At 32.5% G+C, this 18713-nt stretch overlaps 1 protein-coding gene across 1 annotated transcript in view; it reads left to right on the forward strand.

Annotated features, from left to right (window-relative positions):
• Nucleotides 1-18713, forward strand: part of LOC126735914 (intermembrane lipid transfer protein VPS13B) — an 88436-nt gene that overhangs the window by 44033 nt on the left and 25690 nt on the right. The window contains exons 31-37 of the mRNA XM_050440037.1: nucleotides 4147-4293; nucleotides 7523-7691; nucleotides 7751-8005; nucleotides 8059-8333; nucleotides 8413-8676; nucleotides 16040-16306; nucleotides 16357-16750. Coding sequence (XP_050295994.1) covers nucleotides 4147-4293; nucleotides 7523-7691; nucleotides 7751-8005; nucleotides 8059-8333; nucleotides 8413-8676; nucleotides 16040-16306; nucleotides 16357-16750 — 1771 coding nt within the window. The remainder of the gene's footprint in view (nucleotides 1-4146; nucleotides 4294-7522; nucleotides 7692-7750; nucleotides 8006-8058; nucleotides 8334-8412; nucleotides 8677-16039; nucleotides 16307-16356; nucleotides 16751-18713) is intronic.

Here is an 18713-nt window from a genome sequence, read left to right on the forward strand (position 1 = left end):
GTCTTCTTCGTCATCTGACGAACTGTCATCACCTCTTGACATTATAATTAAAGGATCGACTGTCTGATCGATGAGGTTGTCAAGATCCCACATTTTGTCCTCTTGCTTAATTACATGCTGGACTGCTTTTCGCCAATTCTCTGGTGTCGCTTCCGTAATGGCTTGATCAAACAGTAGCTTAACATATTTCATTTTAAAAGTCGTGTTTTGTCTTGCTACAAATCCTTTTACCTGCGCCCATATCAGTTCTTTAGGATTTAGTTCGCAATGATATGGCGGTAAGCGCAGTACAGTTATATTATATTTTTCGGCTATATCTTCCACGGCGTATTTCATGAAACGAGTTTTGTGTAAGTTTGCTATTGCCAGCAGTTCTTTTTTTATCAAATTTGCTTCAAACGCAATACCTTTTGCAGTCAGCCAATCGATAATTTCTTGCTTTCTCCAACTTGAAGTTGGCGTCTTCTCTATTCGCCGTGAATGATAGCTTGCGTTATCCATAACCACCACCGAATTAGCCGGAAGAAATTTTATCATTTCACCAAAATAGTCCTCGAAAACGTCTGAGTTCATGTCTTCATGGTAATCTCCTGTGCGAGTCGACTCAAAGGTTAGCAGACCTTCTTTTAAAAATCCCTCTTCGCTTCCAATATGTGTGATTATAAGTCTTTTTCCTTTTCCCGAAGGTACTTTAATACCCGTAGACAGGCCTTCTATGAAAGCTTGGCGAGCACTGGTTATATTTTTGTCTTGCCACATTTTTTGGACTATATAACCTTCGTTAATCCACGTCTCATCAAGATAAAAAACTTTCTTTTGCTCCCTGCGGTACTGCTTGATACTTCTCAAGTATTGTCGTCTCCAACAAACAATTTCGTCGCTCTCCAGTAAAAGTGCTTTGCGGTTATGCTTTTCCCAGGCAAAATCCATATTTTTTTATAATCATAAGTTTTCCATAAAAGTTTTCTACTTATCAACGGAATACTGTCATCTCGGCCAAGCTCCATTAAAATTTTGTCTAGGGTGGGTATTTCCTTTTTAAAATAAAAAGAGTGAACTTTTCTTCGAATTATACATTTAGCATTTTCATCAAGGACTTTTGTAGGTCGTCCTGGCTTTTGCTTGGGAGATTCCACTTGACCTGCTACTTTTCTTTCCCGCAACAATATGAAAATGGTGGACTTTCCAATTCCACTCATTCGAGAACATTTTTCAACAATTTCTTTCACAGTAAAACTAGGGTAATCGTATTTTATGCAATCATGTACATTTAAAATAATAACTTTTTCACTCAGCGATAGTGGAGAATTTTTAGTACATCTTTTCGTTGGACTGAATAGCTCCATTTTTTAAATATTGGGATAATAATATTGTGATTACACTACAGCGTAGCAGTGACTACTAACGTTTAAAATATGATTTAAAAGTATTTATAGTCTGTATATATTACCTGACCCCATTTTTGCATGTTACAAAGCGTTAAAAGATAGGTACCTATACAAAAGGATTAAAAGTATTTATTTAGTATTTAATCTCTTTCAAAATAAAGGCATTTAATCCGTGAAAATTAAATTCATAAATATTATAAGTACCTGCGCCTATGAACTACCACGAAATGTAGCCAAACAGAACGGAATTCCCCAGTTTATTGCTCTATACACTTCTGAAATAGAGTATAGGTATTTTTATGTATTTAAGACGAAAGAAGAAACCTTTGATAAAATTAGATGTTTTTGGCTATTTTTTGTAAAGAAAATCGCTTTTTTGAGTATAAACTTTCGGCAGTAGTTCAAAAGTGCAAAAAATGCTGTGGTATTTTATTGTACAATTAGTAGGCAATTATTGGTTTTCTTGTGTATTTTTATGTGTCTTTTGGTATTCAAAAAGAATTATTGATGAAATTGGGTATTTTTGGGCAATGTGCACACCTTAGGGAGTGGTTTCTTTAATGGAAGAAAATGCGTAAGTCAGTAATTGAAAATCTGTACGCAATTTTTAGTATTTTGGGTTATTTTTATGTATATTCTCTAATATTCAAAGGAAATTGTTGATAAAATTAGGTATGTTGCTTAATTTAAAAAAAATATTGACAGAGAAAATGTTATTGGATAACAGTTTTGGTGTTTATGGATAAGTTTTCGTTTTCGCAAGAACCAGGATTACCCAACAAGTGACCTAGTACTAAAGTATTCTAAATGAATTAGTCTTAACAGACTGAAATGCACTATTAAAAACATCAAACCTCACTTCTCTTTTAAAAAAAAATGAAAACTAATACAAAACAAATCGTGTTGTCTCAGTGCTCTCTAAGGAATAGCAAATTCAACTTGGGCAAATATATCTGGACAGGATTTAATTTAATATTTTATACATAAAACAAATGTTAAAGATGGTTGGTCCTTCTTTTGATCAAAGAAAGTAACTTTAGATATTCCAATATTTAAGAATTATCATAGTTAGCAATGAATTTAAAGTCAAATAGTATAGACACGTCTTTAGCCATTACATTCAATTTAAGTTTCTATAAAGTATGGTTTTTTCTACGTTTGTTCCTATAAAATTAAGGAAAATATTTAATAACACTGGACTGAGGTGTGTGGATGAATTTTTTTTTGGATATGGTGTCATGGTATTTGTGTCCAGATTTAATCCAAAAAATATTTTTCAACCCAAATAAGCCAATAAAAAATAATACTTTTTGGTGAATAAGAAAGATGAAAAAATATTTTTCCGAAGTATTTATGGATAATTTAATTGGATATTATACTTTTTTTACCATCTATGTTTAAATTATCACTTTTGTATTTTCCAAAAATTAGACTATATTTTATAATTCAATGCAGTTGTGGTATAAGTGTTCCCAAAGTTTTTTTTTTACATATCTTAGGAGTTCAAACGATAATTGTAACAAGATCTAAAATATAAGAGAAAATGTGTTCTTCCAAGCAATTAAGTTTAAGAATGTCATTTTTTCTGTCAATATTTTCCAAAAATTAGGCAATATACCCAATTTCGTCAATAATTCCCTTTGAATTCGAAAAAACCACTAAAAATGCCCCAAAATTACAGAAATTGCCTATATATTATACAGTAATATACCTCAGCATTTTCGCCCAATAAGGAAACTACTACCCCAAGTTTGTACAATAAAATACCCTAAAATGTGTTTATTTTTTCAAGAATTGCCAAAAAAACATTTATATTCATCAATAATAATTCCTTCTGAATAAAAAAAAATCTATTTCCCATTAAAGAATCCATCTTGGGAAGGATTTCAGTTTAGCTAAAGTTATAAAAAAAAGCAATAAAATACCCAAAAATATGAATTTCTTTTCAAGAATTGTCCAACAACATTCAACTTCATCAATCATTCCTTTTTTATACCAAAAATTACATAAGAATAACAATAATTGCCAATAGATTGTACAATAATTTACCACAGCATTTTTTGCACTAAGGAAACTACTGCCTAAAGTTTGTACAATAAAATAAGTATGTACAATGTAATATAATAATTATTATTTATAGTATAAAGATTTAATACCTCCCAAAAAAAACATTTAAATTAATTCAATCTATTAACAAAAATAAATATCAAATTTTTCTCTAATTAAACATCTTTCTCTATTTCCTTTCTCGTGCATTTATTGGAACAAAATTCATATTTTGAGTACTATATTGCACAAACTTTAGGCAGTAGTTTTCCTAAAGGCAAAAATGCTGTGATGCAGTCTATAAAAATTAAAATGATTGAAAATAAACCGAAATCCCCAGCTCGCAACTCCAGAGTATACTACAGACAATAGAAAATTAAATAAAAAGTTTATATAGAAAGAGAGATTTCATCAAACCATTGCTGAACAAAGTAATTTAGATTAATTAGGCTATTACATAACGACTGTCCGACCTTTTAAAGTCTTTTCTTTTGACTTAATTATAAAACAAAGAGTTTACAAGGAAGATGTAACAACTTCATGAATATGTTTGTTAAATGTGAGTTTGTTTATTTATTATGACCCATTCCATATTAATATTATCGTGGATGTTGTCATCGATACGGATTTTTGCGTGAAATTCACGTATGAAACTACACCCTTAAAAGTAATCCAGTATTTTCTTCTGAGCCTGGTGGTATTTTGTTTTTAGACAGACGAGGATCAAGGATACGAGGCGTCTGAAGAAAGTACGGACGACAAAAGTGACAGTTTTAACAAATACGAGCCCCTCTTGTATCTTTGTTTTACGCAGCCGAACGCGTTTTATTCAAAACAACAACTGGGAAGAAAATTTCAGGTAAAAAATGCAAGTTTTGTTATAATTTTTTGTATTCACCTTTAGGAAGAATAATATATTTTTTTAAAAATAATATATTGTGTAGTGAAAAATACTGTGTATAGTATAGTATAGTGTGTATTCTAAAGTGAAATATATACAAGCTTTTACCTTACTTTATTTATATTATTATAAAATATTACTCACACAAAATAAAATTCAAATGAATCAAAAAAAAAATTAAAAACACATAACAATAGTTGGCTATAATAAGACTATAATATCAGAGAAGATTTCTTAGACATTTTGATTTAGCAAATATGACTTAATTTTTTGTTTAAAATGTTTAATATTTTATGATTTAGACTGGTCAGGTATTCCCTTGTACAAGCGAAAGGCATTATAGGATAAGCTTCGTTGGAATAGTGGTATGCTGAGGAGGAGTTATTAGCCCTTTAAATATGAGATTTAGGTTGTGAATATCCGTTCGATATGTAATTTTTTTAGCAAGATATGGAGGAGTTTTAGTTTTAATTATTTTATGGAAAAAATTTAAACAGTGCAAGTCTCTTCTCTTTTTCATATCCAACCATTTTGCCTCCTGTAGTTTATATGTTACTGGTTGATACTTCTTTAAAAAAAATAAACCTAAGACATGATTTCTGGACTTTCTGTATCCTATCTTGCTGATCCTGATCTAAACAAAAAAACCCAAAACCAAACTATCTGTAAGCTCAATTTTCTGCCGCATTGGCAGTAAATGTCGATGAGGGTAGAGAAGTTTTTAATGACGCGTAGGCTTTTCTTATATTAAGGCTGTGTGAATAAATTATGAATTTCCCTTAATTTTCACAAGTTTGGGCCTATTGGCGCCCACTTGTAATTTTCAGTTTTGTTCTGTCATTTAACTGCACAATAATTTCTAATAATTGGTATTTATAATACGTAACAAAAACTAGTGATCGATCAGTTACTTTTTCAATTTCCTTTTAAAATGTTTTTCAATGGTAAAATCATTATCTGGCTTGTTATATAATCGCATGTTGTTCATATAGTATTGATCTGTGTCATTGGTAAATAAGGCACTGCGCTCTTGTATCATAATTATGAGTAAAAATTAGATTTTCAAATGTATTTTTGTTCTTTAAAACAAATAAAATTACTTCAAATATGTATAGAACATAAATAGTTAATATCCCCTTAATTCTAAAAATACTTCCAGATGATTGAGTTCTGAACATTTTATAACTTGTTTCTGTATTACAAAAATATTTTGTATCTTAGCAAATGTTTTGATACTGTACTCAAACAGTAACAGATTTTATTAAGGCGATACAAAGATATGAAAATCTTGTGAGCAGTGCTTAAAATAATCTATATGACTTCCTAAGAATTTAGTTCTATTCAATATATATTTATATATAATATTTAAAAAGATTATAAACAGCGCCTTGAGGAATACCCAATGCACTTTCTGATATCTCTGATTTATAACACAAACCCAGTATTATACGTTTGCTGATAGTAATTGTGATATACGAATAAGCTTTAAATCAATTTGGACCAATTTATCTTCCTAAATAAATGTAAAATTTTTTTTTTGTTTTAGAAATTATTCTTTTTTAACAAAAAAAATCAATTTAATATAAATCTAAATTTGGGTTTTGACTAGATGAGAATCTGATTGGAGTAACCATATTGAACATACGAAAAATAAAATAATATCTTTCACTAAAGCTTTTTACAAATCTAAACATTTCCTAAGTAATGCAGTTAAATATAAAATATATAACGCGTATTAGCCTTTCAATTTTGCGATATCTTGTACCAGTATGGGGCATCTGTTGTCAATCAATTTTCAAAAAGTTGAAATATTACACAATAAGCTACATATAATTTTGTTTGATTTAGATTATCTTATGCTTTCAAATTATTATTAAAAATTAATTGTATTGAATAAATTCTTAAATTAGAATAGGCAAAACTAATGTGTTAAGCAGTGCTAGAACAAATGTTGCTCTAAGAAACTCTATTGATAATGTTGCCATAGATAACATTCTGGATTTTTGATGTTTCTTTTTCTGATTTGATTATGCAACTGTTGCTAAAGATCCAATACTAGAATTTTATCTCAATTACTTGAATTATACTCGAATAGTATATTATCCATGACAATTGTAGATCCTTTCCATGCGACAACAAGTTACTCTCCAATATGTCAACATAGTTTTGAGTATTCATACGTCTTTCAATTCTGACTAGTGAGTATTAAAGCCCACTGATTTAGCGTCCAGTCTTTGTAATATTTATCAAACTTTAATCTGGTCATTCTATGCCTTTTCAACAGTGTTTTTTTAACGGCACGTCCACTATGAAGATTTCCCTTTATAAGGCAACATCTAGCACTTATGTCATTAAGCTTTACGTGCAGGTATCCCTCCTTAAGTTCTTTATTTTTTGTCGAGTCCCTTTTGGGCCTTAATAAATTTGCTTGGTCTATTTCTTTCACTTTTAAGTGCAAGTTTACAGTTCCTCTTTATAAATAAATAACGCTTAATATTAATATCTACAGTACCCTTTTTATGTTAAGATATTTAGAAATGTCAATTTGTTTTACACCTTTTGGAATAGTATAATTATTTTCTGTTTAACGTCAGCGTCATAATACTTGCACTTTGGCATTGAACTTGCTAATACTTCAATAAACCACAAGTGATTAAGGTGGACCAATAACCAAAGAAAATTTTATAGAATTAGTAAAATGTTTCCACTCTTTTGTATAACAAAATCTCAAGACTCTATGACAATCTGCAAAAACAAGTTTTAATTTTTTTATGTTTTATCGCTAAAATTTCTGATGTTAAACAAATATATGTAACTATCAAAGGAATTAGGAGAATAAGTTTAATTGTTTTGAGAATACATGCATTATTTAGTTATTAAATAATAAATAACTGTAACAGAAGCGGGGAAAGCCTGACGAACAAGACTTGCAGGAATTTCACTCATCATCAACAAAACTATGCTTTTTACTAATATTCAAAACTATTTTTTTAGTTTCATTTGGCCTTACTGGAGTTAGTAGGATAGTTCTAGGGTTTTCTCTAATATTTATTTCAGTAGTGATATTAGGAATATCCCTAAGTAACTTTGGTATTGAGTCCAATAAGTGTTATTATATTTGTTTGCCTGCTCGTCAGGTCTTCCCTTTTTATAACTTTACTATATTATAATATAAAAACCATTTTAGGTGTCCTGCTTTGACATAAACTTCAAACTGAGCGGTCCGGAATATACCTACGTGACTCACATCCCTTGCCCGAACGATTTCCCAATAAGTCTGTTGGAAACGAAACTGGGCACTCCGAATCCCCAGAATGGCATCCTGCCCGCCTTTTTCACCCTAAAATACATTAAAGGTTCTAAAATCACAAAACAATTATAACCTTATGACTAATAAATTCTGGATTGTTTACAGGCGTAGGTAAAAACTCGAAAATCGAACTGGAAATCCTGAAACCGACCAAGGTGCTTTGCCAGATGTCCAAATGGAGCCATCTGTTGTCGATTAAGGATAAACTGGTGGATACTTTTAATAGCGGCGGGGGTTCTGAGAGTTTTTTGGCCCTATTAAAGGCTGCCAATAGCATGAAAAGAGAGGAAACCGCGTCACTGAGAGCGGCGAAAAACGTGGAAACTTTCAACAAGTTTTACCGCATTAAAACCTTATTAGGTAGGAGGGAAAAGTTTATTTATTGATTATGACGTTATGGAATAACATTTTAGGCTCGACCAACTCCCTCTCACTTAAATTCGATCAACTAATTTTGGCGGTTACGTCAGAAAGCGGCCACGAGTTGCACGTGGGCATGCGCGAACTGAAAAGTCAACTCTTCTTAGCCACCAGACCGGAAAAGTTATGTTTGATGACCACATTCGATTGTTTAACTTTGACAGTTATTTATGACAGTTTTCGCAAGTTACTGCTCAATCCGTGGACTGTCACTTTCGACGTGTGCGTTTTTTGGGAGTCTTGGCAGGACTCTGATAGCGAACCGCAGGTAATAATTCAAAATTTCCTCAAATATGATTTACATACAAACATCAAATTTATATTTTAATTAATTTATTAAAATATAGATTCAGCTGACCGCGGAGAGCGAATGTATTTTAGTAGACGTCACGGCTGAACAGATCCGATGTCTGGAAATGGTCATAAAAGATCTGCAAGAGTTCACGGCCATGTTGCCAAATCGCGAGGATAAACCTGATGAGGAGCTGGCAACGTTTGATACCAAAGCTGTCGAGAAAGATCAACATTATAAGGACGATTTGAGGGCTGGGGCGTTCCAGTTTGTCGACTCGAATAGCGATAATACCGATGAAATGCCTTTGCCCTATCAGGTAAGGTAAAGTCATAATTCTAAGGATTTAACGTCTGTTTTATTATTAAACGAGCAGTAATTTTAACCTTCTTCTAGGTCATTCCTTAACTCGAATAGATTCCAAGAAAAATCCTGTGGAATCCCAAAATATTTCGAAAATTTTCCAGAAAAGGCATGCGCCATTAAAATGGACGCTCCTGGAATGATTTTCCTTCAGAGTTCTTCCAGATTTTTGAAAAATTAAATTTTGATTCGAAATTTCTTACTTCGAATTCTTTTAAATATACCCAATTTTCCTTAAGAATTCTTATTGATTTTTCTGGATACTTTGGAAAACTTAATTTTTATCGAGCATTTCTCAAATCGAACGAATTCGCCGGAAAATGTAGTAAAATTCCAGAATACTTGAAAGAAAAATGGCATGTGTCCTTAAAATATACGTTACTCGAAACATTTTCTTAAATATTTCCAATGTCTCTTCATCCCCTTATTCCAGTTTTTCATGAATAAATAAAAAATCAATAAAAAATGTCTTTTTTTTTAATGAACTCCCAGGAAAATCCTATAAAATCTCCACATTTTTTAATGAAAAAAATGAAAATGTTCCAGTAGTACATCTGAGATTCATCTCTTATGTTCCATAAGGTTGCCTTACAATACCATTCGAGGATTTAAAAAGGGAAAACAAGCATAGACACGCTTCTCGCTCTGTAGCTTTCAGAGCATTACAGACTACTAGCCAGGATAAAAAGGACATAGCTAATAATTCAAACAATCAAAAGTTGTACCAGCATTATATAATTACATGCAGAGCAAAGCAGAATTTTTGATTCCATACGGTGCCTCATTTATTTATGAAATCCAGGTGTCATGGATATATATGTCTTGGAGCATTCTCCTATATTCATCCTAATTTCCATATTTAGTAGTCCTGCTGTGGTTGGATAATTTGTTGTACTATATCAGTCTAGTCTGAGGATTATTGGGAGGATCACTACTGCTAGGATCTTTATGACACTTAAAGTGTCAGTGGAATGTGTGCTGATGCCATTGTGAGGTCTGGACAATTCTTTCCATCCTGTGTAAGTCTTGCTCGACTGCCATCATTCAGGATAACCATAATATTTTGAAGGTTTGCAGCTTCCATTTATGCCTGTGCCTCCATGTCCTGGTCCATTTGGTCTGTCCTGTCTTTCCAATGTATAATTCCTAAGATTAATAGTTTTTCCTAATTTGAGTCTTTATCAGCGCTATATCCACTTGACATGTATTCATTATATTTTTTAGTTCTTTTTTCGTTTGTGTATAATACCATTTATATTTGAAGTAATAAGTTTAAGGTTAAGTTTGTTCTTGTCAATGTTCACTGTGATCATCTCCTACTATGGGTTCTTGTCATTTCAATATCGTACATTAATTTCTTTTTAACATTTGTTTCTGTCCCTGTTATTTCTGGATTTTAAATAAGCCAGTTTGACTTGTATTCGTTTGACCTTTATTTCTAGTCAACCCTGTGAAATTTTGCTGTGATACAATTTGACATTCTTTCGTATCCTGCTCATGTTTATTTTGTGATAGAAAGCTAAAGATTGATGTTGGTGATCCAATATGGGATGGTGACTTCTTTGATTGACATTTATTATCTATTGGTGGGGCTCTATTTGAGTTTTCATAATGATATGTGCATAGGCTAGGATTCTGCTTAATTAACATAAAGTATTTCTTTTAATTTTCAGTTGAACCGGAAATACCTACAACTTTCTTATTTTTAATGAATCCCTATTTATTTGTTTATGCCATTCGCCCCGCATTAAAATTCTATTTTCATGGACATATCACAATTGAAAGAAGTCGTCCATATTCTCAAAGAGTGTCTTGAGTGTGTTTGTATATTTGACACAGTCGGGAGTGAAACACCACTTTCACAAATAAAATAATTTTTTGAGACCAAGACTTTGTGTTGTTCTCTTTTGATTTATTGACATGACACAAGTTGACATTTATTTGACAAGTGAAAGTTAAAAGTGATTTTAATGTAAATCATCTAGATGGTCATGGACATCGCGTTATTTTAACTAAATATGCTGGTCTTTAGAAATTGTCGATATGCGTGTTTAATTACCATTTTTTGTTGTTATCAATAACCATTAACTGTTTTGACTTAGCTGGTAGAAGCTGAAAAATTTTATTTAATATACCTACATAAAATGCATTTAGTAGTTATAATATTTTAAAAGTATAAAATATTATAAAATTATCTTAATTTTTTAATATTTTTTTATAATTAATTTTTATGATAATTAATCTAACCCAAAAAAATTAAAAGCTGTTATATGGTTGCTGTGCCACCCGGTATATGTTTATAGGTTGTTACAGGTTAAAATTGGCATTTTATACTCTTTATTAAAAGCACTGATTATAGTTATATTTTCAAAATAGATATTTTACAAATATTAATGATTGATACTAGTAATGCCCTCTCTGTAATAGCCTCCCAAGTAACCCATGGTTCTGTTCTCTAGCCATTTCAAATTGCAGTATTCTTTTTTTTAAGGACACATTTAGTTTTGTACATTTCAGCTTCATATTGTACTGGTTGTCAATGAAATTTTATTTATACTCTTATAAAACCCTGTTCTGGACTAAAGAAATATTTTAGAATTTAAATTATGTCCCATATTGATTATTCCATACTTTATTTAATTATTTTATAACGAATAATGATTAATTGGGCATGTACAATTATTGTGTATGTTGTACTGTTCATAGTACAATATCTGATTTTGGTTTGACCATACCAGATATGCTGGTTGATTTTACTCGGACTGACCTATCTAATTTTTGTCTCTTTTTATCTAATGTAAATATTAGTTTTCTTGGAAGATAGCAAGAAGTTGCTGGTCTAGGCAAAATCGAAATTGATTGTCATAGTGACACATATTTTCATTGCCAACTTCCTTGGGCCACAAATTTTGTTATTTATTTTTTATAAAAGGTTTTATGGTACTTATAAAAAAAGTTAAGTTATTTTGTTATATATTTCGATTGGCAATACACTTTGTGCGTGATTGCTTAAATACGGGTTTGACCTCTGCGGTCGTTCCTTTTTCCCAGACCGCCGTCATGAAGTGAAGAGTGCTTTAGTTCTTTTTGAAATTCGTGTGAATTTTACCCATATGGGGATATAATTGACTAAATGTGGTGATAGTAAATCAACTTTTTGGGCGTAATGCTATAATTTGTTGTTTTGTTGAATTTACTGGCCTTTATGGCGATTTAAAACCTAATAATTTTTCACGTGCCCTCGAACATCGGCAAAATAGCGGTTCTGATTGGCATTGGCAGGGGACAATTTAATTAGCAAAGCTACATAACATGGATTTTGGACGGATTTTTTTTGTACGGACCTGATTTCTTCAGGCCACATGGTGCTTTCGTTTTGGGGTTATGTACTCTACTGGCTCTAATCTAGAAGGAGATTTTAAGCAACTGTGAGCTAACGTCTAACCTAGACCACTACCAGAGCTTGTGAAGTGGAAGAGGTGAAGCTTGGAAGCCTGCAGTTTTTCTTGGATGTCTGGGAGAGTCTCGAATCTGAAGTAGTCTGCTGTGTGTGGAGCTAGGTGACACAACATAACATTTTTTTTATTCACTTATTTTATTTTTATTATCACAACTTTTATCTTTTGAGTTGAGATACATACATAAGCTTATTTAAAATTTTATTGACATTATTTAATCGATGCTATTTTATTATTGAATATTACTGATAAGAGTACATATATATGTGACAAGTGACTCCTGTGAGGTAAGACGCAGCCGGCTTCGTAGTACTACGAGTATATACTTGAGTTATATTATTTATTTTCAGACTACTCCTAAGATGTCAAATTTTCTCAGATTAGCTAGTAAATATTAGAGTAAACTAATAAAAGGGTAATTTTAAGTGGGGAAGCTTCAACAGTTAGGGTTGTTATTTTTTTTTTTGCTTAGGTCAATGTCCGTGGCGGGATATACCGGGCCATGTAAGTTATTAGTTTAATTGAATTGAAGCTTCATTCCCCAAAGTTTGGGTGTAACATAATTTGTTTTATTTCGACAACCACACTTTGATTGTGTATTTTTTGTGTGATGTTGTGGTTCCTTATTACCAACTTAAATAATTATTCCTCTTAACAATAAATAACATAACATAATTCTCTGTGATAATCAAGACTTAAATAAATTGTTATTTTCTGTTGTTAATTTGTTTTTCACTTGAGTTGAGTAGGTTGGAATATCATAGGTAATTTGGAAACAATAGTGTATACTGATTTGACTTTGATTTTGTTTTCCAAGTTTCGTTTTGAACTTGCCTAAATAAATTTTGATAAATATTGGGCGTCCTTTGGGATTATATAAAATCCAAAACTTAGTGGCGCCATACTGATTTTGACATTTAGTTGGGTAACTCTTGGGTAGTTACTACCTAAGAAATTTTGGTTCATTTGGTTGAGAAAGAAGCTAGAACCCACATCGGCTTGAGCTAGCAGCATTGTGAAGGATTCCTTCTCTGGGCGTTTCAGGTAAGAGGGGTTAAGTTCCTCCGGGCATCAACAACTTTTGGAGACCCTCTTAAGGCTATAAACTTTCAGTATTTTTAGTACTTCTTTGCTTTTGATTAACTTGGCATTCATCAAGGTGACAAATAGTAGTCAATTATAACCTCTCTTGGACGTTTCTTGCTCTCAAAAGTAACTATTAGTGTTTGTGTCGGCATATATCCCATCTGTCCCTGATAATTTATTTTTCTTTCGTTTTTTCACGTTTTTTCTTGCTGACGTAACCCTGACATCTGATTCGACTTCATTTACAAAATCGTTTACTATCATGTCAATTAGGATTCCTTTAATGACAACTTAACTTGCTGGAATTGTTCCTTCAACATTTTTATTTTCTTAAAAATTAGATTACAAAAACTCGTTTGCTCTTATGTATCTCTTGTATATTTGCTATTTTTAATGCTCTGCCTTATTAGTTTTATCGAATGCATTTTTGTTTTGAATAAGGACTATGAAAGACCATCAACTGCTGTTTGCTAATTGTCAATTTTTTGGTGAGTTTTATTGACTTGTGTGGTTGTATTTGGTGCAGAGCGTGTGTTGCGGCCGGCATTATTGCTGCTCCCTCTATCGGGGTCCGTGTCAAGTATCAGCTATTTATAGTCGTCGAAAACAAGAGCAGCTTAAATTTTTATTTAGATAATTATAATAGCATTTACACACACAAATTGTCGCTCTTATACATAAAACCAGTACATGTTAATAAGAAATGCGTACTGGTTCCAAATTTATTTTGGGGGGTACCTTTTAGCCTACGGAATATTTGAAGCAGCCTATATCTACTTTAAAGAAAGTTCGTAGTCAGCGAAATTTTTTGTACTTAAATTGATATTGATCGACGACGGTACAGAGGTCGCAACACTGAACGATCGATTTCTTTTCGACCATTAACGTTGCCGTGCCGAAATTTGTTATAGGTCGACAAGTTATCTGAAGCTTAGGGGTGTAGGTGAGACGGGAGATAAATATGACCACTCCATTGGCCTGCTATTTTTTATTTTTCAGAAAATTTAAATAACTTAAATTTCATAAAGTCTCATAAACACGTGTAGCACAAAACAAATAATAAATATATCTACGTCTCTGTTTGTCGTAGCGGACCGCCTCCAAAAAAAACCCGAGGATGACGTAAAACACATACGTCTCGAACACATCAGGGCCCCAATTCTTGAAAACCGGGGAGTAGAACAGCTAATAGAAAGGGGCGTGGCTCTACTAAAAACACAAAATCAGTATTCTTGAACTTGGCTCTACTGAAAATCGATAGGAAGGTTGCTCCCTGGAGATCAAAATTTCTTCTACTGGTTTTTTTGCGGGGAACGATTTATATATCGCATGTAACGCAAGCGCACTAATTTCACTTTGCATGTCATGTGTAATTTTGGTAAATTTTGTTTTGTTTTTATTATTTTATGGGGTGGTGGTGTTTATGAATGTATATTGTTTCTCTTGTCTTTGAATGCGGTTATTTCAAGTAGTTTTTTTTATCGCATTTCTGCTTTTCTAATTTGCTACCAAGATGAACTTAAATGCTTGGTGCGTGATATTGTTGAGCAAAACCAAGAAGATGCTAATGAATATTGGAGAATTCCGAGAAATAATCTTTCACAAAGTGACCCCTTTTTATCAGTCTTAAAAGATGAAAAAAAAATGAATAAAAACAAGAAAAAACACCAAACTAAATAAACAGCCTTAAATGAAAACACTAAACAGCAAGAAAACCAACAGCCCATAAAACTATCCCCACTACTAAAAAACAAGCTCGCCCACAATCTGAAATGTCAAAAATACCCTTCTATAATTGGTTCGAATATTTGGCAACACGGCTACGCTTTCCCTTGAAATTTGCTCTGTCCTTTTCTGTCGAGAATACAAATTTTAAGATGTGACGCGAGGGCGTAGAGATAAGTTAGGGATCGATCCTCAGGGATGCTCTATTAATCGTTCTATTCTATCGCCGTCAAGAATTGGGCCCCAGGGCCAATCAGTTTAAAAATTGGCTCGGCGCGAAACGGCCGTGATTTTACTGTTGTAGTAACCGAGCCAATCAGATAACCTGTCGATTGCGCGACGCACCTCTACCGTGCTATGTTGTCATATTGGTTTTATTTTAATAGATATGCGAAAATAGTTGTCGTATACAGCATTGGCAATCTAAATTATTGCCAATCCAATATCATAATTTTTTTATTCAAATTGAATAAGATTGAACCTATAAAAAGATCTTTTTTTTTAGTTTTTAAAGAATTAATTAGCATATACAATGATAAATTAATTAATAGCATATACAAGATTAAAAAAATATTGTGTTTTTAGGGGATCAATATGACAGCTTTGCTTTAAAACTTTTTAATAGATACGGCACGCCCCATAAATTCCTTTTCGAGACACAGATAAAGTTGTCGAAGTATCATAGGTATAATAATTAATAATTAAAGAGGAGAAATTGTTGCCGCCATTGAATTTCGTTCCCTCTTTTTTTGCCTCACTTGGCGCATCCTAATGCTAAGAATGAGTCACTGGCTATTATAAATGACTTCGACTATAGATAGATTACATGCAAAATAAGAAATAACAGAAAAAAATCTATGTAAGTATGGAAAAAGCTGAGTAACAAAAAGGGTGTTCACTCTTACCGACTTAGATTTTCTATGCACTTTTTATAGCGCTCTAAATGGGTAAATTCTAATAAAGATTTAACCCCGCCACGTGCCTACGTCTTATCGCTAAGATGGCGCTGATCACTTCCTGGACAATATTTCTAGGTTCTTTTTTTTCTAGGTCATGTTTTGGACAAAGAACATCTCGGCAATGGCGTGGCGCTACCCCCAACCGCGGGCCCTAACAAAAGTCCGTATTTTCCCCGTGCCTTATAAGATGGCGCTGAACACACACGACAGTTTATCCGTTTTATGTCATTTGGAGTATTGGTCCGAGTGCCGTAATTGCTACTTACCCTACACGCAGTTTTGCCTCTCCGAAAGCGAAATTTGCCACTTAACTTTACCCGATGGCAACCCAAAAACCGTAGTGGCTAGCACCTGGAGGGTAAATTAACCAAACTCATTTTTAAACATCATTTAATTAACCCGTTTTAGGTGGTAATAAACACCATCGATGACACCTCGGATGAGCCGATTTTGGACAAAGGTCAAATTTCACCCAGAGCTTTGGCCGCTTGTATGAGAATCGACTCGTATTTCAATAAAACTCTCATTCCGAATCTGAATGTCGCCCTCTATATCACCAAACTGGAACTCGCTCTATATAATTACTTCCCCAAAGGCACCAGGGTGAAACTGCCGGAGTGCTTAAGGAAGTACACGTGCGACAACAGTTTTCCGGAAAGTCAAAAGTTTTTGACGGTCAGTTTGGAGAATGTGAGTTGCTACACGAGCACGTGGAACTTTGAGGTCGTGTTGAGCGAGTTGAGTTGCTCGGTGAGATCGGAAGTGTTGGATTACGCTTATTTGACCGAGCAGACTTTCATTGGTAAGAATATTGCAGAACATTTCTGTAAATGCCCTGTTTTAATATTAGTTCACCAATAGGCCATAAAAAGTGATATTTTTTTTTTACTCAAGATAATTGAAGGGTCTTGAGAGAAATTGGGTTAAGTACGCCATCTAGTAGGTTTTTGCTATCTGCTAATTTATGCAGAAGGGGAGAAAAGTTTGAATGAGTTAAGTTGAGTTATTAAGTATTTTAAAATCGCTATGCCAGAAAAATCCGTGCATATCCGCTCGTAAACGGTTGAAACAACGAATTTCCATTCCGCACCTGGTCAGTTCAGTGAAGCTATATAAGTGTATTAAAATAAATTTTATTAGTTGTTTTCATTCTTTTTTACAGTATATACCTTATGTTTTTTTAGGACAATTTAGTGTTTGTTTTTGTTTAGTTTCAATATGGCTGATAGTAAAAGTCATAGACTTATAATCAAGGATAAGGTCAACGTATTTAAAAAAATCAAAAATATACACACAGATATACCGTATCAGATTGCACTCCCTATAAGAAACTATATCATAATTTGAAATGTATATTTATTAAATATTGATTTCCTAATTATTCAAGCTTTACTCTAACAATTAAAAAATAGCTAATTATATTTACTATAAGCCATAAACCTAAAAATTTTAAATATTTTATTTTAAAAATAAATATATTATGAAAAAGCATATAAAGTCACCGCCTATGTCTATGTTGTGACAATGTTGCCATTACAGGCGAAATTAGATTTCCTAATTGTCAATGACTGATGGTCTTAGATTTATATTTATCAATGAGTAGTTTGGTCTACACTTTATACTTTATGGTTTCTACTTTGGATTATATGGTAAAAACCTTAGTGTTAAAAAGAAAATGGGCCGCTTAATAGTGGCGTGTCGTGAGGTTTGTGCCAGGAGGGGCACAGTAAAAAAATAAATTTTTGCAACGCCACGCCTAAAACTCGTTAAAAGATGGTCTCTTTTTTTTTAATAATGATATCATATGAAACAAAAAAAACGAAAACAATGGCACGTTTTGAATAAAAGTTTACCTATCTCTTTTACCTTAATTAAATCCAGGATTGATTGAACTCAACGAAAAAAGAAACTGTAATACCAGAGTAGTCTTTTAATATCATATAAGTCAGTTCACTAAGAATAAAGGCATTTTCTTAGTACGAAAAAGGAGGCATAAAAATAAGGTAAGTATTTACTATTTACATGGATTATTGTTATGTTTAGGTATATTTTAGAATACTAATTTCGAGATCATTTTATTATAATAACATATTTACACATTATAAACAAGCGAGAGGAGCTATTTTTTAAAACAGAAATCCGCTCTACGGTCCTTCATGGAAATAAATTTTTCTAATACTTTGTCATCAAAATTATTTATTTCATGCACCAAATTTCGATTAATGGACATCATAGCCAGAGCATTTAGTCTATCATTAAGCATGGTATTTCGCAAAAATGTCTTTATGCGTTTAAGCGTAGAAAAAGTACGTTTTGCTTCTGCCGTGGTCATTGGAGTTGTCACGATAATTTTTAATATTTTTGACGTTTCAATAAACGTCTCATGAAGGGTATTGTCCATGATAAATGAAAGAAGATTCATTGCTCCAACAATTTCTTTTCAATCATCTGTCGAATAGATTACCTCTAATTCTGTTCTTAGCCTTGATTTGGTCAGCATTGGATAAAATGAAGCTACATCATCTAAAACTGCTACAGGAAACTTTTTTGAAAATTCTGAATATTTTTCTGTATTAAACAAGTAAGCGGCTTGGAAATGACCCCGATAGGAAAAACGATCCTTCATTTGAGTTGTAATTGTATCACAAATTTCTTTGGCAATAACACTTCGAAAATTATCATCGGTTCGTCTTCTCTTAGGCGTAGGAAATTCGGATTCGATAATTTTTTGAATCGAATCAGTTTTATTTCGGATATTAGAAATA

The sequence above is a fragment of the Anthonomus grandis genome, chromosome 5 (assembly GCF_022605725.1).
Source record: "Anthonomus grandis grandis chromosome 5, icAntGran1.3, whole genome shotgun sequence".
Classification (NCBI taxonomy): domain Eukaryota; kingdom Metazoa; phylum Arthropoda; class Insecta; order Coleoptera; family Curculionidae; genus Anthonomus; species Anthonomus grandis.